The 23,065-nt window shown below is 43.9% G+C and overlaps 1 protein-coding gene across 3 annotated transcripts in view; it reads right to left on the bottom strand.

Moving 5' to 3' along the window:
* Positions 1–23,065, bottom strand: part of ntn4 (netrin 4) — a 72,415-nt gene that overhangs the window by 34,575 nt on the left and 14,775 nt on the right. For 2 of the 3 annotated variants that reach the window (XM_061914154.1, XM_061914153.1), the window contains 2 exons: positions 21,716–22,251; positions 1,377–1,658 (listed from right to left, as the gene is read on the bottom strand). In XM_061914154.1, the coding sequence (XP_061770138.1) occupies positions 1,377–1,658; positions 21,716–22,251 (818 nt within the window). Of the gene's footprint in view, positions 1–1,376; positions 1,659–21,715; positions 22,252–22,395; positions 22,517–23,065 lie in introns of those variants that run through there. The other variant, XM_061914155.1, reaches the window with a different exon arrangement.

Here is a 23,065-nt window from a genome sequence, read left to right as displayed (position 1 = left end):
GGAGCCATTCAGATGTTATTAGACACATTTACTAGGATAATTCTGGAAAATCCCTTATCTGCTTATTGTGTTACTAGTGTTTTAGTGAGATTATATGGTCGTACCTGTACAACCTGAAGGTCGGCCCCGCACCTTTCTTCAGCACCAGTCGACGGGTGGTGGCGATGCCCATCTCTGCCCTTCGCAAGGGTTAGAAACACGATCTTTCGAAATGATCGCTGCATAATACACTGTACTTTGTGTGTGTGGTCCAATCCAACCGTGTTCGCTTGACCGCTTTGTTCCATAGTAAAGCTTCACCGTCATCTTTCGGGAATTTAAGTCTCACCTTAAAACTAATTTGTATACTCTAGCCTTTAAACGGACCTCCATTTTAGACCAGTTGATCTGCCGCTTCTTTTCTTTTTCTCCTCTGTCTCTCCCTCCCTTGTGGAGGGGGTCCGGTCCGATGACCATGGATGAAGTACTGGCTGTCCAGAGTCGGGACCCAGGATGGACCGTTCGCCTGTATATCGGTTGGGGACATCTCTACGATGCTGATCCGACTACGCTTGGGATGGTTTCCTGTGGACGGGACTCTCCCTGCTGCCTTGGATCCGCTTTGAACTGAACTCTCGCGGCTGTGTTGGAGCCACTATGGATTGAACTTTCACAGTATCATATTAGACCCGCTCGACATCCATTGCTTTCGGTCCCCAAGAAGGGGGCGAGGGGGTTGCCCACATTTGAGGTCCTCTCCAAGGTTTCTCATAGTCATCATTGTCACTGGCGTCCCACTGGGTGTGAGTTTTCCTTGCCCTTATGTGGGTTCTTCCGAGGATGTCGTAGTCGTAGTGGTTTGCACAGTCCTTTGAGACATTTGTGATTTGGGGCTATATAAATAAACATTGATTGATTGATTGATTGATTGAATTCAAACAATGACACACCGGCTGTGTTTGTGTGGCTAAAGGTGGCCGCAAGACACCGCTTCCCACTTACAGCTTTCTTCTTTGACGTCTCCATTATTCAATGAACAAATTGCAAAAGATTCAGCAACACAGATGTCCAGAATACTGTGGAATTATGCGATTAAAGCAGATTACTTATAGTCATACCGACGTTTTCAACAGGATACTTTGCACGAAATTTAAAATTGCAATTTAGTAAACTAAAAAGGCCGTATTGGCATGTGTTGCAATGTTAATATTTCATCATTGATATATAAACTATCAGACTGCGTGGTCGCTAGTAGTGGCTTTCAGTAGGCCTTTAAAGACTGTGTTTTTATATTCCTGGCGCCAAGTATTTACTCGAACAATCCCATGTTTGAGGCAGTAGTGAGTACTACAAATGAAATGATGGTAAGATCGTTGCCATGGCAACAGGCGTCTTACCACGTGGTTGGTGCGGTCCCGGACGGGTCGGTACCCCGCGGCGGGGACGCAGTGCTCGGCGTGGCCGTTGCAGAAGCAGCTGCCCTTCACGATCAAGTCGTAGATGGCGAAGTGTCGGGTGGGCGGGGCTTCCCCGCCCGAGGGGGCGGGCTCTTTGGCCTGGCAGGGGCACGGCTGGCGCTGGAGGAGGCGGATCCTGACGTTGGTCACCCGCAGCTGCTGCTGGCCCTCCGGGCCGAAGGGGTCCAAGGACTCCCACTTGGGCAGAGTCCGGTAAATCACCTGTGGAGACATTTCACAATAAAAGCATCAATTAAAAAGGTTTGGCGGTCAATGAGAGTCGTTTTTGGATATTGAGATTGGCTTTCATGCTCTAAACGTGGCAATGTTGCATCACTTTTGGATGACTTTTTGACAATATTATCATCATCGGTGTCAGGTATCGTGTCACATTCGGTTTTGTACCACTTTTCCTCACCCACTTTTGAAGAAATTGAAAAGTACCTAAATAAGCACCCTTTTGTGAAGCTACTAAAGGGTACCAACATAGACACTTTCTGGTACCCTACTGTTGAATCACCAACAATTTGAAGGGTACCAATGTCGGTATCATCATCATCTGTGCCATGTATCGTGTCACATTCTGTTCTGCACCACTTTTCAGCACCCTTTTGTGAAGATATTGACGGGTACCAAAATAGACACTTTCTGGTACCCTACTGTTGAATCACCAACAATTTGAAGGGTACCAATGTCGGTATCATCATCATCTGTGTCATGTATCGTGTCACATTCTGTTCTGTACCACTTTTCAGCACCCTTTTGTGAAGATATAGAGGGGTACCAAAATAGACACTTTCTGGTACCCTACTGTTGAATCACCCACAATTTGAAGGGTACCAATGTTGGTATCATCATCATCTGTGTCATGTATCGTGTCACATTCTCATTTGTACCACTTTTCAGCATCCTTTTGTGAAGATATTGAAGGGTACCTAAATAGGCACCGTTTTGTGCAGATATTGAAGGATACCAAAATAGACACTTTCTGGTACCCTACTGTTGAATCACCAAAAATTTGAAGGGTACCAATGTCGGTATCATCATCATCTGTGTCATGTATCGTGTCACATTCTGTTTTGTACCACTTTTCAGCACCCTTTTGTGAAGATATTGAAGGGTACAAAATTAGACACTTTCTGGTACCCTACTGTTAAATCACCAACAATTTGAAGGAAACCAATGTCAGTATCATCAACATCATCTGTGTCATGTATCATGCCACAATCTGTTTTGTACCACTTTTCAGCACACTTTTGTGAAGATATTGAAGGGTGCCAAATTAGACACTTTCTGGTACACTACTGTTAAATCACCAACATTTTGAAGGGTACCAATGTCGGTATCGTTATCTGTGTCATGTATCGTGCCACATTCTGTTTTGTACCACTTTTCAGCACCCTTTTGGGATGATATTGAAGGGTACCAACATAGACACCCATTTGTGAAAACATTGAAGGATACCAAAATAGACACTTTCTGGAACCCTACTGTTGAATAGCCAACAATTTGAAGGGTACAAATGTCGGTATCGTCATCTGTGTCATGGATCGTGTCACATTCAGTTTTGTTACACTTTTCAGCACCCTTTTGTGAAGATATTAAAGGGGACAAAAATAGACACTTTCTGGTACCCAAATGTTAAATCACCAACAGTTTGAAGGGTACCAATGTCGGTATTATCCTCGTCTGTGTCATGTATCGTGTCACATTCTGTTTTGCACCACTTTTCAGCACCCTTTTGTGAAGATATTGAAGGGTACAAAATTAGACACTTTCTGGTACCCTACTGTTAAATCACCAACATTTTGAAGGGTACCAATGTCAGTATCGTTATCCGTGTCATGTATCATGCCACATTCTGTTTTGTACCACTTTTCAGCACCCTTTTGTGACGATATTGAAGGGGACGAAAACAGACAAACTTTAGTCAAAAACAGTGAAGGGTACCAAAATAGACACTTTCTGGTACCCTACTGTTGAATCACCAACAGTTTGAATCAAACCAATGTCGGTATTATCATCATCTGTGTCATGTATCGTGCCAAATTCTGTTTTGAATCACTTTTCAGCACCCTTTTCTGAAGATATTGAAGGGTGCCAAATTAGACACTTTCTGGTACCCTGCTGTTAAATCACCAATAATTTGAAGGGTACCAATGTCGGTATCATCATCTGTGTCATGTATCGTGCCACATTCTGTTTTGAATCACTTTCCAGCACTTTTTTGTGAAGATATTGAAGGGTGCCAAATTAGACACTTTCTGGAACCCTACTGTTGAATCACCAACAATTTGAAGGGTACAAATGTCGGTATCATATCGTCATCTGTGTCATGGATCGTGTCACATTCTGTTTTGTTACACTTTTCAGCACCCTTTTGTGAAGATATTGAAGGGTATAAATGTCGGTATCGTCATCTGTGTCATGGATCGTGTCACATTCTGTTTTGTTACACTTTTCAGCACCCTTTTGTGAAGATATTGAAGTGGACCAAAATAGACACTTTCTGGTACCCTACTGTTGAATCACCAACAATTTGAAGGGTATCAATGTCGGTATCGTCATCTGTGTCATGTATCGTGTCACATTCTGTTTGGTAGCACTTTTCAGCACTCTTTTGTGAAGATATTAAAGGGGACTAAAATCGACACTTTCCGGTACCCTACTGTTGAATCACCAACAATTTGAAGGAAACCAATGTCGATATCATCATCTGTGTCATGTATCGTGCCACATTCTGTTTTGAATCACTTTTCAGCACCCTTTTGTGAAGATATTGAAGGATACCAAAATAGACACTTTCTGGTACCCTACTGTTGAATCACCAACAATGTTAAGGGTACCAATGTCAGTATCATCATCATCTGTGTCATGTAACGTGTCACATTCTGTTTTGTATCACTTTTCAGCACCCTTTTGTGAAGATATTGAAGGGTGCCAAATTAGACACTTTCTGGTACCCTGCTGTTAAATCACCAACAATTTGAAGGATACCAATGTCGGTATCATCCTGATCTGTGTCATGTATCGTGTCACATTCTGCTTTGTACCACTTTTCAGCACCCATTTGTGAAGATATTGAAGGGTGCCAAATTAGACACTTTCTGGTACCCTACTGTTAAATTACCAACATTTTGAAGGGTACCAATGTCGGTATCGTTATCCGTGTCATGTATCATGCCACATTCTGTTTTGTACCACTTTTCAGCACCCTTTTGTGAAAATATTGAAGGGTACCAAAATAGACACTTTCTGGTACCCTACTGTTGAATCACCAACAATTTGAAGGAAACCAATGTCAGTATCATCATCTGTGTCATGTATCGTGCCACATTCTGTTTTGAATCACTTTTCAGCAATTTTTTGTGAAGATATTGAAGGGTGCCAAATTAGACACTTTCTGGTACCCTACTGTTAAATCATCGACAATTTGAAGGGTACCAATGTCAGTATCGTTATCTTTGTCATGTATCGTGTCACATCCTGTTTTGTACCACTTTTCAGGACCCTTTTGTGTAGATATTGAAAGGTGCCAAAATAGACACTTTCTGTTACCTTACTGTTGAATCACCAACAATTTGAAGGGTTCCGATATCTGTATCATGTATCGTATCACATTCTTTCTGTACCACTTTTTTTTTTGTTTCGGTGCCAAACTATCAAAGGGTACCAAATCAAGCGATGCGTTTGAGGACCAGCAGTCAGTCTGAACATTACAAAGCAGGACTTTGGGATGATTATAAACCAACGACCGTATCATTCGAGGTAAGACTATTTTAATAATGAGGTTAGTTTTGGGCGTTCTAAACTTGCGACGCGTCCCGTCGTCATTGGCAACCGGGGTCCTGGGGGTCCTTTAAAATTGAAGATCCTCTTTTATGGGCTGCCATCTCCATGGTTACCGCCGCTGCCGGGAAGCAAGGAAAGTGTCATCGATGTGTGCGTGTTGGCGCCCCCCCGTCATTGGCCGGCCCCAAAAAAGTGTGATGGGAGGAGCGCTATTAATTTCCTGGTGGCTGCAAAGAGGTGGCAGGGTCCCGCCATTGTGGCGCAGCGCGAGGAAGGCGAAGGCGACGAGGAGAAGGGAGAACCCGGAGAGACAAAGAAGGGGGACATTCTGACATAACTCAGGGCGCCACAAAAGGGGTCTGCGACAGCGCGGCCATTCCGGGGCAACAACGCATTCCTCCTCCGACGAGAACATTCCACGCGCTTCTATCTGTGTGTTTACCACGCGGGGCTCGTCACGCGTGTGCGGGCTCCACGCGACCTTTGCACCGTCTCAGCGTGTCAATCATTAGCACCTGGGGGGTGAGAAAAGTCCCGAACGAGGCGTCCCTATTTCACTGTCTGCGGCTTCAACGCTCCTAATCTTTCATCTGCCCGCTTCCGGGCCTGCAAGAACCGAGTCAAAGTCTTTAAAGGCCTACTGAAAGCCACTACTAGCGACCACGCAGTCTGATAGTTTATATATCAATGATGAAATATTAACATTGCAACACATGCCAATACGGCCTTTTTAGTTTACTAAATTGCAATTTTAAATTTCCCGCGAAGTTTCCTGTTGAAAAAGTCGCGGAATGTTAACGCCTGCTTGTGACGTCATTGGTTGGAGCGCACATTTTATCCCAGCACCACGATAAAAGTCGTCCGATTTAATCGCATAATTCCACAGTATTCTGGACATCTGAGTTGCTGAATCTTTTTCAATTTGTTCAATGAATAATGGAGACGTCAAAGAAGAATGCTGTTGGTGGAAAGCTGTCTTTAGCAACACACATAGCCGGTATTTCTTTGTTTGTTGTGAAGCGTTAATATGGAACAGAGCGGTCAAGCGAACATGTTTCTCTACCACATGTCAACCGGTAGGTTCCGGTGAGAAAATTGTGGTAATAAGTCGGCTCATACTGCAAGGTCCTCCTGCAGCTGTCAGAGGCAGCTGCGACTTTCTTGGCTCCTCCATGGCTTCCGTCAGAGACACTGGCGGTCACCACACCCCTCTGACTTTCAGGTATGACTTTATAATCTCACTATAACACTAGTAACACAATAAGCAGATAAAGGATTTTCCAGAATTATCCCAATAAATGTGTCTAATAAAATCTGAATCGCTGCCACTGCCATCGCCTTTTTTTTCTTTTCTAGTGTTTCACTCTAACTTTCCTCATCCACAAATCTTTCATCTTCGCTCAAATTAATGGGGAAATTGTCGCTTTCTCGGTCTGGATCGCTCTAGCTGCTGGTGGCCATGATTATAAACAATGTGAGGAGCTCTACGCGCACATCGTCTGCGACTTCTGGTACAAGCAAGGCTGTTTTATTAGCGACCAAAAGTTGCGAACTTCATCGTGGATGTTCTCTACTAAATCCTTTCAGCAAAAATATGGCAATATGGCGAAATGATCAAGTATAACACATAGAATGGACCTGCTATCCCCGTTTAAATAAGAAAACCTCATTTCAGTAGGCCTATAATTCCATCAAAGCATACTGTAACCTGGTAAACAGGCACAATGGGCACTGGTGGGGGGCAAGGGGGAGGGGGGGGCCGGGCGTCTGGGCTATACCACTTCCTTCCAGGCAGACCACGGAACGCTGACCAAGTAAAGCAGCTAAAAGATCATCCTTCTCCCCTCCAACAAAGGTCTTCACATCAAAGTATGTTTACAAAACCCCAAAAAACAGCAAAGTTGTCACGTTGTGTAAATGCGAATACAAAGATTTGCAAATCCTTTTCAACTTAGACGGCAAAGACAAGATATTTAACATTCAAACTAGTAAAATTTTGTTATTTTTGGAAAATATTAGCTTCTTTGGAATTTGACGGCTGCAACGTGGTTCAAAAAAGCTGGCACAAGTGACAAAAAAGACCGAGGAAGTTGAGGCGTGCTCATCAAACACTTATTTGGAACATCCCTGTCAAACTAGGACTTGGACGAGGATAGTTTTCCCGAAGTGCAAAGCGAATGGAGCGGAAACGGCGTGAAGGTAAAGACATTTCTTTATTTTAACACTAACTAAAAACAAACAAACAAAAGGCGCGCACAATGGTGGTACAAAAACTGACTAAGGAAACAAACAAAAACTTACTTGACATGGAAACTGTCACGCCCAGGAAATCATGTTTTGTTTTGGTCATGTTATGTTTTGTTTTTTGGACACTAGCTTCCTGTTTTGCACTTGTTGGTTTATTTTTGTTTCCATGGTGACTCATTAGTTTCCACCTTGTCTCCAAGTCACGCCCCGGGTCTTCAGTTCGCATACCTGCTGGTTAATTATCACTGCAAGTATTTAAGCCACAGTTGCCCGGTAGTCAGCCTGGCAACTTTACCTACCGACAAACCTACACATCTCGTATTCATCTGCTTCATGCCTTACTATGCTGTTCGTTTTTGTCCACGCCACGTAAGTTGTGTATTTATGCTTTAGTGCGAGTTTTGTTTTTTCATGCCACCGTGCAAGTGTTTTTGTTTCATGTTTGTATTTTGTAGCCTAGTATTCGTACCTCTTGTGAGCGCCCTTTGTTTGCCTTTTTTTAGTTTTGTTAGAATATAAATAAAGATGTACCTTCATTCACGCCTGGCTCGTGCCAATCATCCTTTGCATCGAGGAAACAATCCAAGTCCAAGTCCATGCTTGACAGAAACGTGAACGAGACACGAATCATAGCAAGGTGCGTAGCAGGTGGAAGACGTGAGAAGGAGGTGATGTTGCCAGGCTGACTACCTGCTAACTGTGGCTTAAATAGTACTGTGGTGTTTGAAAAAAAGGTACATTACATGGGGACAAGTGAAAACTAATGGGTTGGCATGGAAACAAAGCAAACAAGGAAGTGCAAAAGCAGGAAACAATGTCTTAAAAAACAAAACCGAACATGACCAAAACAAAACATGATCCCATGGGCGTGACAATCCCACAGGTCTATCCATCCATTTTCTACCGCTTATTCCCTGTGGGTTAGCGCCGGTGAACAGGCTAATTGGGAACAGGTGGGGTGCCATGATTGGGTATGAAAGCAGCTTCCATGAAATGCTCAGTCGTTCACAAACAACCACTTTGTCAACAAATGTTTAAGAACAAAATTTCTCAACGAGCTATTGCAAGGAATTTAGGGATTTCACCATCTACGCTCCGTAATATCATCAAAATGTTCAGAGAATCTGGAGAAATCCCTGCATGTAAGCGATGATATTACAGACATTCGATTCCTCAGGCGGTACTGCATCATAAACCGACATCAGTGTGTAAAGGATATCACCACATGGGCTCAGGATCACTTCAGAAAACCACTGTCAGTAACTACAGTTGGCCGCTACATCTGCAAGTGCAAGTTAAAACTCTACTACACATTTTACCACATTTTAGCCTGTTTTTGCCTTTTTCTTCTCGGGTCACCTGTGAGTCATCCTGGGGGGTAATATTTTTAAATTCTTCTCATTTGGGCTCTTCCCGGGACATTTGACGATTTTAACAATTTTCGGAATTTTTCCACATATTAGCCCGTTTTTGCCTTTTTCTTCCCGCGTCACCTGTGAGTCATTCTGGGGGGTAATATTTTTAAATTCTTCTCATTTTGGCTCTTCCTGGGACTTGTTGAACTCACACCCAGGGAGGGAATTTTAACAATTTTCTGTATTTTTCCACATTTTAGCCTGTTTTTGCCTTTTTCTTCCCGGGTCACCAGTGAGGCACCCTGGGGGTATTTTTGGACATTTTTCTCATTTTGGCTCTTCCTGGGACTTGTAGAACTCACACCCAGGGAGGGAATTTTAACAATTTTCGGCATTTTTCCACATATTAGCCCGGTTTTGCCTTTTTCTTCCCGGGTCACCTGTGAATCATTCTGGGGGGTATTATTTTTAAATTATTCTCATTTTGGCTCTTCCTCGGACTTGTGTAACTCACACCCAGGGAGGAAATTTTAACGATTTTCCGCATTTTTCTACATTCTAGCCTGTTTTTGCCTCTCTTTTTTTCCCCCGGGTCACCTGTGAGTTATTTTGGGGGCATTTGTGACTTTTTTCCTCATTCTGGCTCTTCCTGGGACTTGTGGAACTCACACCCAGGGAGGGAATTTTAACCATTTTTGGCATTTTTACATATTTTAGCCTGTTTTTGCCTTTTTTCTCCCCAGGTCACCTGTGAGTCATCCTAGGTGGTAATATTTTTAAATTCTTCTCATTTTGGCTCTTCCTGGGACTTGTGGAACGTACACCCATGGAGTGAATTTTAACATATTTCTGCATTTTTAAACATTTTAGCCTGTTTTTGCCTTTTTCTTCCTGGGTCACCTGTGAGTCACCCTAGGGGTATTTTTGACATTTTTCTCAATTTGCTTCTTCCTGGGACTTGTGGAACTCACACCCAGGGAGGGAATTTTAACCATTTTCGGCAGTTTTCCACATTTTTGCCATTCAAAAATGGATTGTCCATGTAAGATGTTAACAGGCACAATGGGCACTGATGGGGGCTGGGGGCATCAGGGCTATTCCACTTCCTTCCAGACAGACGCATGGAAAGCTGACTAAGTGTTTATATGGACCTGCCTTCCCTCAGGAGGTCAACATTCACATTCTTCCATCATGGTGGACCTCATAAATACCACACACACACACACACACACGCACACACACACGCACACACACACACACACACACGCTATATAGGACATGAAAAGCCACTCATGGATGGCGTGCTTTCATGTTCTCATGTTAGAAAGCTGAGAGCAGCCCCTCCCCCCTCTCCCCCTCGTCCGTCCGTCCATCCATCACAGCTCTCGCTTCATCACATCCCAGAATCGTCTTACGTGACCGTCAGTCATTTGCGTCTAGAAAGACCCTTTGTGGCAGCGTGTCCAAGGTGCGGCGTGCAAACAAATTGTCCGGAAAAACTGTGAAAATGTAGAAAAAAACGAGCCAAAAGGCGTGATTTAATGAGAAAAAAGTTGAAAATATAAGAGTAATAACTTAAGGGTGATCAAATTTTAAAAAAGTTAAAGTATGCGGGGGCTATTTTGATATTTTTCTTTTTTTTTTTTTAATGAAGAAATGCCACAAACAGACAATATGGATCAAACCTTAGTGTCAACTTTTTGTTTGAATGGAGAAATTGTATTATTATTATTATTATTATTATTATTATCATTATCATTATTATCAATCATAATAATATATTTTATTTGTAAAAGCACTTTACATTGAGCAAACAACCTCAAAGTGCTACAGTGCATTAAAAAAGATAAAAATAAAAACTACAACCACCTAATAGCTAGAACTAACACATGTATATCTAAAAAAAGGGGTTTTTTTTAGAAAAAAAAAAAAGAAGGGTTTTTAAGCCTTTTTTAAAAGCATCCACAGTCTGTGGTGCCCTCAGGTGGTCAGGGAGAGCGTTCCACAAACTGGGGGCGGCAGAGCAGAAAGCCCGGTCTCCCATTGTCCGGAGCTTTGTTATTAGTATCAAAATGTCAGCTTTTTCTCAGAATGAGAATGGAAGATGGTGTTATAAATGGGTTGTACTTGTATAGCGCTTTTCTACCTTCAAGATACTCAAAGCGCTTTGACACTACTTCCACATTTACCCATTCACACACTGATGGAGGGAGCTGCCATGCAAGGCGCTAACCAGCACCCATCAGGAGCAAGGGTGAGGTGTCTTGCTCAGGACACAACGGACGTGACGAGGTTGGTACTAGGCGGGGATTGAACCAGGAACTCTTGGGTTGCACGCGGTCACTCTCCCAATGCGCCACACCGTCCCTTGTTCTCTTTGTTCAATGTAAACAATAAATATTAACGACTGAGTGCTTGAATAACTAATACGAGCTAGGCTAATAAGATTATTGGTGCAGTGGTGAATAGGGCAGAAGGATGATGAAGTGAGCATGAGTTAGTACAGTCACATTCTCATTGCATCTTTATGTTTACATTATTACTGTTGCTTATTCCCGACAATAATATGCAATACGTTTTCATAACATGGTCACTACTGCCTACTTTGTCTTGTTATATTCTTATTTTACTGTTATATTGTTATTCCCATTGTTTTTATTCTTTTTGTAATATTTCTCTATTTTGTTTCCTTTTAAACCCCCATTATTTACTTTTTACTTTTTTTTAAATTGATCTCAACTCTGTACACTGCTGCTGGAATTTTAATTTTCCTGAAGGAACTCTCCTGAAGGAATAAATAAAGTACTATCTATCTATCTATCTATCTATATGTTGTGGTCTGTGGTTACAAATGTAGCTTACCACCATCAACGTGGGAATGTGGACTGAATGAATGATGGGTTCTCAATTCTATCTGATAAGCACTTGGGGTGTCGAGAAAAATGCTGTATAAATCTAATCTGTTATCGTTATTGTTATTATTATCAAAATTCGTGCTGCGGGGTGCTGTGAAAAAGGTAAAAAAAATCCCCCAGGATGATTTACAAGCGACCCAGGAAGAAAAAGGCAAAAGGAGGCCAAAATGTGGAAAATTGCCATAAATGGTCGAAATTCCCACCCAGGGAATGATTCGCAGGGGCCCCATGGTGCCCAGAAAAGGCCAACATGTAAAAAAAAAAAAGGTCAAAAAAGTGAAGGCCTAAAACAGGCCAAAAGGTCAACATTCCCGCCCAAGCCTAAAACAGGCTAAGATGTGGAAAAATGCCAAAAAAGGTTAAAATCCCTCCCAAGGTGTGTGTTCCACAAGTCCCAAAAAGAGCCAAAATAAGAAAAATGTCAAAAATACCCCCCGGGATGACTCACAGGGGAGCTGGGAAGAAAAAGGCAAAAAACAGGCCAAAATGTGGAAAATATCGAAAACGGTTCAAATTCCCTCCGGGGTCTGACACTCCACAAATCCCAGGAAGGGCCAAAATAAGAAAAAATTCTAAATTCCCTCCCCGGGTGTGACTTCTAAAGAGCCGCTATGTGAAAAAGGTAAAAAACAGGCCAAAATGTGGAGAAAATGCCAAAAATGGTCCAAATTCCCCCCTGGGAAATGATTCCTCGGGCCCCCGTGGACCTCAAAAAAAGGCCAAAGTGTGAAAAATTGTCAAAATTCCCTCCCAGGGAGTGAGTTCCACAAGTCCCGGGAAGAGCCAAAATGGGAAGAATTTTAAAATATTACCATCCCAAGATAATTTATAGGTGACCCTGGAAGAAAAAGGCAAACACTGGCTTAAATGTGTAAAATGCCAAAAATGGTTAAGATTCCCTCCCTGGGTGGGAGTTCCACATGTCCCAGGAAAAGTCATAATGCAGAAAAATGCCAAAAATGGTCAAAATTCCGCCCCAGGAAATGATTCACAGGGGCCACATGGAGCTCAGAAAAGGACAAAATGTGAACAATTTTCAAAATTCCCTCCCCGGGAGTGAGTTCCACAAGTCTCGGGAAGAGCCAAAATTAGAAATATTACCCCACAGGATGACTCACAGGTGAGCCGGGAAGAAAAAAGGCAAAAACAGGCCAAAATGTAGAAAAATGCCAAAAATGGTCAAAATTCCGCCTCAGGTGCTTCATGAAGCTCAGAAAAGGCCAAAATGTGAAAAATGTGAAAAATTCCCTCCCAGGGCATGAAGGCCAAAATGTAAAAAAATTTAAAAATTCCCTCCCTGAAAGTGAGTTCCACAAGTCCAAGGATGAGCCAAAATGAGAAAAATGTCAAACATGACTGCCAGGATGACTCACAGGTGAGCCGGGAAGAAAAAAGGCAAAAACAGGCCAAAATGTAGAAAAATGACAAAAATGGTCAAAATTCCGCCCCAGGTGCCTCAAGAAGCTCAGAAAAGGCCAAAATGTGAAAAATTTGAAAAATTCCCTCCCCGGGCATGAATTCTACAAGTCCCAGGAAGAGCCAAAATGAGAAAAATGTCAAAAAATACTCGCAGGAAGACTAACAGGTGACCCGGGAAGAAAAAAGGCAAAAATAGGCCAAAATGGAAAAATGTGGAAAATGGTAAAAATTCCCAAAATGAGAACCAAAATGACAGAAATGTTAGCATTTTTTGCTGACTTTACATCAAAGGCCCTAGAGTAAAAAGTGTGTCCATGTCCTTGTGTTATTTATCATGGCCCAGCTTCTGTCTACCACTCTGAAGTGGATCAGCAGCAGTCCACCAGAGCAGGCAGTCCGTCAAACCAGGTGAAGTACGTGGCATACTTAGGAAGAAAAAAAACAACAACACTCATTCGTGGCAGACAAAAGTGTGCGGCTGTCAGAACGCCACTTGACCTCTTGACCTGTGCGTCACGAGCGGAGAGGTTAAAGGGCAAAAGGTCGCTGCAGACACAGGTGGCTGCCTTGTTTAGGAGCTAAAACTAATAAAAGATCAGCTGACGCACATAGGAAGGAGAAACACTTCATGGCGGAGGGTGTGTCAGCCCACAGCCAGCCAGGCATTTAAAAAAATACACCTAAAACCTAGCGGTCATCAATCTTCACTATGACGTCACTTTGGTCACTTGATTGACATTCACAGCACCCGAGGGTCTTGTGAGATGACATACTTGGTCAACAGCCATACAGGTCACACTGAAGGTGGCCGTACAAACAACTTTAACACTGTTACAAATATGCGCCACACTGTGAACCCACACTAAACAAGAATGACAAACACATTCGCAAATACCCAGAACCTTTTGCAGCACTAACTCTTCCGGGACGCTACAATATACACCCCCCCCCCACCCCCCCCCCCCCCACGCACCCACCTCAACCTCCTCATGCTCTCTCAGGGAGAGCATGTCCCAAATTCCAAGCTGTTGTTTTGAGGCATGTTAAAAAAATAATGCACTTTGTGACTTCAATAATAATTATGGCAGTGCCATGTTGGCCGTTTTTTTTACATAACTTGAGTTGAATTATTTTGGAAAACCTTGTTACATCACAACAAAATGAGGCATAAGACAAGATATTTGATGTTCGAACTCATGATTTTTTATTTTTTTTGCAAATAATCATTAACTTAGAATTTCATGGCTGCAGCACGTGCCAAAGTAGTTGGGAAAGGGCATGTTCGCCACAGTGTTACATCACCTTTTCTTTTAACAACAGTCATTAAACGTTTGGGAACTGAGGAAACTAATTGTTGAAGCTTTGAAAGTGGAATTCTTTCCCATTCTTTTTTTATGTAGAGCTTCAGTCGTTCAACAGTCCGGGGTCTTGTTGTCGTATTTTACGCTTCATAATGGGCCACACATTTTCGATGGGAGACAGGTCTGGACTGCAGGTGGGCCAGGAAAGTACCTGCACTCTTTTTTTAAGAAGCCACGTTGTTGTAACACGTGCTGAATGTGGCTTGGCATTGTCTTGCTGAAATAAGCAGGGGCGTCCATGAAAAAGACGGTGCTAAGATGGCAGCATATGTTGTTCCAAAACCTGTATGTACCTTTCAGCATTAATGGTGCCTTCACAGATGTGTAAGTTATCCATGTCTTGGGCACTAATGCACCACCGTACCATCACAGATGCTGGCTTTTCAACTTTGCGTCGATAAGAGTCTGGATGGTTCGCTTCCCCTTTGGTCCGGATGACACGATGTCGAATATTTCAAAAACGATTTGAAATGTGGACTCGTCAGACCACAGAACACTTTTCCACCAGTCCTTCTTAGATGATCTCGGGCCCAGAAAAGCCGGTGGCGTTTCTGGATGTTGTTGATAAATGGCTTTCGCTTTGCATAGTAGAGCTTTAACTTGCACTTACAGATGTAGCGACAAAATGTATTTAGTAACAGTGGTTTTCCGAAGTGTTCCTGAGCCCATGTGGTGATATCCTTTAGAGATTGATGTCGGTTTATTATACAGTGCCGTCTGAGGGATCGAAGGTCACGGTCATTCAATGTTGGTTTCCGGCCATGCCGCTTATGTGGAGTGATTTCTCCAGATTCTCTGAACCTTTTGATGATATTATGGAACGTAGATGTTGAAATCCCTAAATTTCTTGCAATTGCACTTTGAGAAACGTTGTTCTTAAACTGTTTGACTATTTGCTCACCCAGTTGTGGACAAAGGGGTGTACCTCGCCCCATCCTTTCTTGTGAAAGACTGAGCATTTTTTGGGAAGCTGCTTTTATACCCAATCATGGCACCCACCTGTTCCCAATTAGCCTGCACACCAGTGGGATGTTCCAAATAAGTGTTTGATGAGCATTCCTCAACTTAATCAGTATCTATTGCCACCTTTCCCAACTTCTTTGTCACGTGTTGCTGGCATCAAATTCTAAAGTTAATGATTATTTGCGCAAAATGAGTTTGAACATCAAATATGTTGTCTTTGTAGCATATTCAACTGAATATGGGTTGAAAATGATTTGCAAATCATTGTATTCCGTTCATATTTACATCTAACACAATTTCCCAACTCATATGGAAACGGGGTTTGTACTTAACAAAAAAAGGTGACATTACCTACAACATGTTTTTATATTCTAGTTTCTTCAAAATAGCCACCCTTTGCTCTGATTACCGCTTTGCACACTCCTGGCATTCTCTCCATGAGCTTCAAGAGGTCGTCACCTGAAACGGTTTCACCTTCCCACGTGTGCCTTATCAGGGCTGATTAGTGGAACGTGATGCTTGACCATCAGGTGTGTTGTGAATGAGAAGGTGTGTCCAAACTTATGGCCTGTACCTTACATACTGTATATACTGTACCCCTGATCCAACCCAGGATGGGCTGGAGGGTGTACCCCATCCCTCGCCCTGTAAGTCGGGCTTGGAAAGGCCGCGTGACCCCAGAACTGCACAGACAGGTATGAACAATGAACACGCACAGCAGGAGGTCCCATGCAACACGCCTCCACACTGCTTCCATTAAACATCAATGGAGGGTTTCAAGCACGCATGTTAAACACTCACTCGTGCACACACACACACAAACACAAACACACACACACAGTATAGTATAGTATGACCCTAGCACAGGGGTCGGGAACCTTTTTGGCCGAGAGAGCCATGAAAGCCAAATATCTTAAAGTGTATTACCATGAAAGCCATATAATATCTTTAAACACTGAATACAACTAAATGCATGCATTTTTTAAAGAAAGACCAACATTTTTAGGGTATAATAAGTCTTATTATTTTTATAACATTTTTATTCTGAAGCTAACCAATAATAAATAAAATACTTCTTACTATTGATGCGACTTCTTGAACAGGTGCGGTAGAAAACGGATGGATGGATTAAAATGCATGAGACTGTTTTACATTATTTTTAACACTGATTACCAGCGGAATTATTTATTACTAATCGTGTTAGGCAGGCCTGGGCAATTATTTTAACTCGGGGGCCAAATTTTGAGAAAAAAATGTGTCTGGGGACCGGTATATCTGATTTTTAGGAACACTAATACAAAAACTCACAATAATGTCTGATTGAATGCTAAAAAAGTTATGAGAGACTCTCTTAAAAAACACAATGGAATTTTAATTTTTTTTCACTGAACGAGACACTCAGAATGTACATGAAAATAAAAAATGTGGGATTTACAATATTAACTATGAATGATAAAACACTGAATATTGACAACACCAACTTTCAATCAAGCAAAAAGCAACAAAAGTGCAACATCCATCCATCCATCCATCTTCTTCCGCTTATCCGAGGTCGGGTCGCGGGGGCAACAGCCTAAGCAGGGAAACCCAGACTTCCCTCTCCCCAGCCACTTCGTCTAGCTCTTCCCGGGGGATCCCGAGGCGTTCCCAGGCCAGCCGGGAGACATAGTCTTCCAAACGTGTCCTGGGTCTTCCCCGTGGCCTCCTACCGGTTGGACGTGCCCTAAACACCTCCTTAGGGAGGCGTTCGGGTGGCATCCTGACCAGATGCCCGAACCACCTCATCTGGCTCCTCTCCATGTGGAGGAGCAGCGCCTTTCCTTTGAGTTCCTGCCGGATGGCAGAGCTTCTCACCCTATCTCTAAGGGAGAGCCCCGCCACACGGCGGAGGCAACTCATTTCGGCCGCTTCTACCCATGATCTTATCCTTTCGGTCATGACCCAAAGCTCATGACCAAAGGTGAGGTTGGGAACGTAGATCGACCGGTAAATTGAGAGCTTTGCCTTCCGGCTCAGCTCCTTCTTCCCCACAACGGATCGATACAACGTCCGCATTACTGAAGACGCCGCACCGATCCGCCTGTCGATCTCACGATCCACTCTTCCCCCACTCGTGAACAAGACTCCTAGGTACTTGAACTCCTCCACTTGGGGCAGGGTCTCCTCCCCAACCCGGAGATGGCATTCCACCCTTTTCTGGGCGAGAACCATGGACTCGGACTTGGAGGTGCTGATTCTCATTCCGGTCGCTTCACACTCGGCTGCGAACCGATCCAGTGAGAGCTGAAGATCCCGGTCAGATGAAGCCATCAGGACCACATCATCTGCAAAAAGCAGAGACCTAATCCTGCGGTCACCAAACTGGAACCCCTCAACACCTTGACTGCGCCTAGAAATTCTCTCCATAAAAGTTATGAACAGAATCGGTGACAAAGGACAGCCTTGGCGGAGTCCAACCCTCACTGGAAATGTGTTCGACTTACTGCCGGCAATGCGGACCAAGCTCTGGCACTGATCATACAGGGAGCGGACTGCCACAATAAGACAGTCCGGTACCCCATACTCTCTGAGCACTCCCCACAGGACTTCCGGAGGGACACGGTCGAATGCCTTCTCCAAGTCCACGAAGCACATGTAGACTGGTTGGGCAAACTCCCATGCACCCTCAAGAACCCTGCCGAGAGTATAGAGCTGGTCCACAGTTCCACGACCAGGACAAAAACCACACTGTTCCTCCTGAATCAGAGGTTCGACTATCCGGCGTAGCCTCCTCTCCAGTACACCTGAATAAACCTTACCGGGAAGGCTGAGGAGTGTGATCCCACGATAGTTGGAACACACCCTCCGGTCCCCCTTCTTAAAGAGAGGAACCACCACCCCGGTCTGCCAATCCAGAGGTACCCGCCCCCGATGTCCACGCGATGCTGCAACAAACACATCAAAATATGAAAAGTGAGGGGGAAAAAAACCTCACTTACAATCTGATATATCTGATATATATCACTAAGCTTTAGAACTTTGTTGTAAAAAATGTATTTCCGCATCTGTCCCTGACACCCGCATTTCAGGTTGACTGCTCTGGAAACACTGTGGAAACGCTCACCACCCACACTGCTTGGTGCCTTGTCAGAGTTGCCATAGTAACAAATTAGGTTAGCATAGTAACTAATTATATTACCATAGTAACTAGTATATCATGCAAAAGAGCAGATTTCAACCATTGAATTACTTTGTATAGTTCAAGATTCACGGTCATTAGAAAACATCACTGCACATCATGTTGGCAGCTACAATTTCCATCTTGAAGAACTAAAAAAATTATTTGGGAATGCCCGGTGGGCCTGATTAAAAAGCATAACGGATGTGGCCCCCGGGCCTAATTTGCCCAGGTCTGGTGTTAAGCCATGTCAGCTATGATGTAACTGAGAGCCAGATGCAGTCATCAAAAGAGCCACATTTGGCTCTAGAGCCATAGGTTCCCTACCCCTGCCCTAGCATGTTTCGTGACCGACTACAAAGATTTGTTCCAGTGGGACGATAGCGAGCGTTCACCCATTTATTATTTATGGATCATTTCATGACATCATACAACTTCCATCAAGCCCCGCCTCCAAAGAAAGGCCAACCTTTCTCCTGCGATATGAAAGATTTAGTAGACTTTAAAGGGTGCGGGGGTCATCAATAATTGATACCAGCTTGAAAGGGTTTTTTTGTGTGTTTAAAGTATGTTTTCATGGCTTGCAGCTGGTCTAGTACAGGGGTGTCCCAATGTCGGCCCCGGGGACCGTTTGTGGTAATAAAATCGTGCTGCATCGGTGGAATAGAGCGACTCCCATTGGCTCAATTTTTTGCAGACTTTTGCCAGCGTTTCTTTGCAAATGCATAAATAATGTAACAAAAAGTGGAACACAAGTGTCATGTAACAAGAACATGTTGCAATGAAACTAACAACACAAAACTGACATTTCGGCAGTTTTTTCCTTTAAAATGTAAAATTATTATCAAGTGGCAACATTTTTAACCGTCCACGGCACTGTAGTTTAAATATTAGCATGCTAGCTTTTTTTGTTGTTGCTAATTTTACACGTATTACTCAGAGTCAAATATTTTGTTACTTGACAAATGACACCTGTTAGCATGTTAATGTTAGCATGCTAGCTCTTTTTTTTTTAAGACATACACCTTGATGCATGCTAACAATAGCATGGCATTTTGTAGTTCTTTAAAAAAAAAATACTGGTTTTGAGGGTTAAAATTACCAAAATGGCTCCCGCATCTCTTGATTCTGTCAGGTTGGGTTGGTGACGAACCCCAAGATGCAGAGAAGGCGGCAGGCATTGTGCGGGGAAAACATGGAGTAATCTTCAAAATTAACGAAAAGAACACAAGCCAGGAACTAGGAGACAGGAAACAGGATACCAGGAAACCAGAACCTGGACGAAATGACAGCACGCTGCCAACAGCTATAGGATACAGGTACAAACGGTAGGAGAGACAAGAGGTAATGACAATAATCCAGCCCAGAGTGGAGGAACAAGCAGGTCTAAATAGCACTGGCTGATTGACACCAGGTGTGGCCAATCATCTACAGCTGAGGGGAAAAAACACTCAGGGATAACAGTAGAGAAATAAAGACAAAATAAGAGCGCTGACAGGAAACAAGATAAACACAGTAGAAAAACTAAAACATGACCAAACTGTCAGATACAAACCTGACAGATTTGTCATTCTGGGGCCCTCAGTTTGGGGCACTCCTGATCGAGAGATTAAAATGATGAAAAAAAAAAAAAAATTAAATAAATAAATATATATATATATATATATATATATATATATACATGACAATGTGGCTAATGTTAGCCAATGTGGCTAATGCTAGCGCTTTTTATTGGCTAATGTTAGCGTTTTTTCTTTCAACAGACTCTCACGCCGTACCTGCCATCAAAACTCTATAGACCGACTGCACAGTTCCTGTCTTATTTGATAGTTTTTCATGGCTATGACAGATGACGCTGGCTGCTACCAGATCATTATAAAGAAAAAACGACCGACAGGAAGGCGAGAAACACTCTTTCTTTCAACAGACTCTCGCACCGTATCTGCCGTCAAAGCTCTATAGACCGACTGCAAAGTTCCTGTCTTAATTGATAGTTTTTCATGGCTGCTAACATTATCCAATGCGGCTAACGTTAGCCAATGTGGCTAATGTTAGCGCTTTTTATTGGCTAATTTTGGCGTTTTTTATGTCAACAGACTCTCGCACCGTACCTGCCGTCAAAACTCTAAAAACCGACTGCACAGTTCCTGTCTTATTTGATAGTTTGTCATGTCTGTGAGAGATGACGCTGGCTGCTGCAAGATAATTATTATGAAAAAACGACAGACAGGAAGGCAAGAAACACTCTTTCTTTCAACAGACTCTCACACCGTATCTGCCGTCAAAGCTCTATAGACCGACAGCAAAGTTCCTGTCTTAATTGATAGTTTTTCATGGCTGCTAACATTAGCCAAAGCGGCTAACTTTAGCCAATGTGGCTAATGTTAGCGCTTTTTATTGGCTAGTTTTAGCGTTTTTTATGTCAACAGACTCTCGCACCGTACCTGCCGTCAAAACTCTAAAAACCGACTGCACAATTCCTGTCTTATTTGATAGTTTGTCATGTCTGTGAGAGATGACGCTGGCGGCTCCCGGATCATTAAGAAAAAACGACCAACAGGAAGGCGAGAAACACTCTTTCTTTCAACAGACTCTCGCACCGTATCTGCCGTCAAAACTCTAAAGACCTACTGCACAATTCCCGTCTTATTTGATAGTTTTTCATGGCTATGTGAGGTGACCTGGCTGCTGCCAGATTATTATTAAGAAAAAACGACCGACAGGAAGGCGAGAAACACTCTTTCAACCGACTCTTGCGCCTTATCTGCTGTCAAAGCTCTATAGACCGACTGCACAGTTCCTCTCCTATTTGATAGTTTTTCATGGCTATGTGAGATGACCCTGGCTGCTGCCAGATCATTATTAAGAAAAAACGACCTACAGGAAGGCAAGAAACACTCTTTCTTTCAACAGACTCTTGCGCCTTACCTGCCATCAAAGCTCTAAAAACCGACTCCACATTTCCTGTCTTATTTCATAGTTTTTCATGGCTACGCTAACATTAGCCAAAGTGGCTAATGTTAGCCTATGTGGCTAATGTTAGCGCTAAGTGTCATTTGTGATGTCTCACCTCTCCCCGAGTGCACGGGTACGCCTTGGAGTATTTGGACGTGCACGTGGCGCCATCCCTCCCAGAGCCCGCCTTGCCCTCGGCGAGCTCGTAGGCGGCGCTGCAGTTAGCGGCGTAGTACTGCAGCATCCGCCACGTCCGCCCGAAGTCCTGCGAGCGCTCCAGCGTCATGGCAGCGGGTCGCGCTGAGCGGAACACCACGATGAGGTGCGTGAAGTAGAACTCCGCCTCCAGGTCCAGCTGCACCGTCTCCGACTCCACGCCCTCCGCCGACTGCCACCAGGTGTCGGGGTGGCGGAAGGACGAGTCGGACATGGCGGCGGCCAGGTGGGCCAGGTGCGGGAGGGCGGCGTTGCACTTGCCGCACTTGGCGGCGCCGCACGCCAGGCCCAGCTCGGCGTGGGCGCAGTAGGGCTCGGTGCCGTTGTTGCCGCACACGGTCTGGGTCAGGACGCGGCGGCCCAGGGCCAGGTTGCCCATGCGAGGGTTGCAGGCCCGGCTCTCACAGCGGGGAGCCACGCCCGCACGGAACACCTCTGAGGGACCGCAAAAAAAACAAAAAAAAAAACAGTTAGTAAACACAGGAAAGTGGGCGTGGGAAAGTCTTGGTTTTGTTGCCAGCTGAGTCTGGAGATTTGAGGCCGCTGAGCGCGTGCATGTGAACAAGTCAAGAGGTTTACCTCCGTCGGAAGCGTTATGCAAAAGGGATAATGGCGCCATTGTGCACCTGCCGGCCTCAGACTGTGACACAGATCAAGTTTGGCAGCTCGGGCCAGGACGAGCGGCGTTTAGACGCCTTCCAGATGCTCCGCCGAGCCCCTCAGGGGCCTACTGAAATGAGATTTTCTTATTTAAACGGGGATAGCAGGTCCATTCTATGTGTCATACTTGATCATTTCGCGATATTGCCATATTTTTGCTGAAAGGATTTAGTAGAGAACATCCACGATAAAGTTCACAACTTTTGGCCGCTAATAAAAAAGCCTTGCCTGTACCGGAAGTAGCAGACGATGTGCGCGTGACGTCACGGGTTGTGGAGCTCCTCACATCTGAACATTGTTTACAATCATGGCCACCAGCAGCTAGAGCGATTCGGACCGAGAAGGCGACAATTTCCCCATTAATTTGAGCGAAGATGAAAGGTTCGTGGATGAGGAAAGTGAGAGTGAAGAACTAGAAAAAAAAGATGAGGTCAGGAGCGATTCAGATGTTATTAAACACATTTACTAGAACAATTCTGGAGAATCCCTTATCTGATTATTGTGTTACTAGTGTTTTAGTGAGATTATAAAGTCATACCTGAAAGTCGGCGGGGTGTGGTGACCGCCAGTGTGAAGTGGCCGTGCGCAA

This window comes from Nerophis ophidion, linkage group LG10, assembly GCF_033978795.1.
Source record: "Nerophis ophidion isolate RoL-2023_Sa linkage group LG10, RoL_Noph_v1.0, whole genome shotgun sequence".
Taxonomy (NCBI): Eukaryota; Metazoa; Chordata; class Actinopteri; order Syngnathiformes; family Syngnathidae; genus Nerophis; species Nerophis ophidion.
This window is presented reverse-complemented; position numbering and strand designations above follow the sequence as displayed.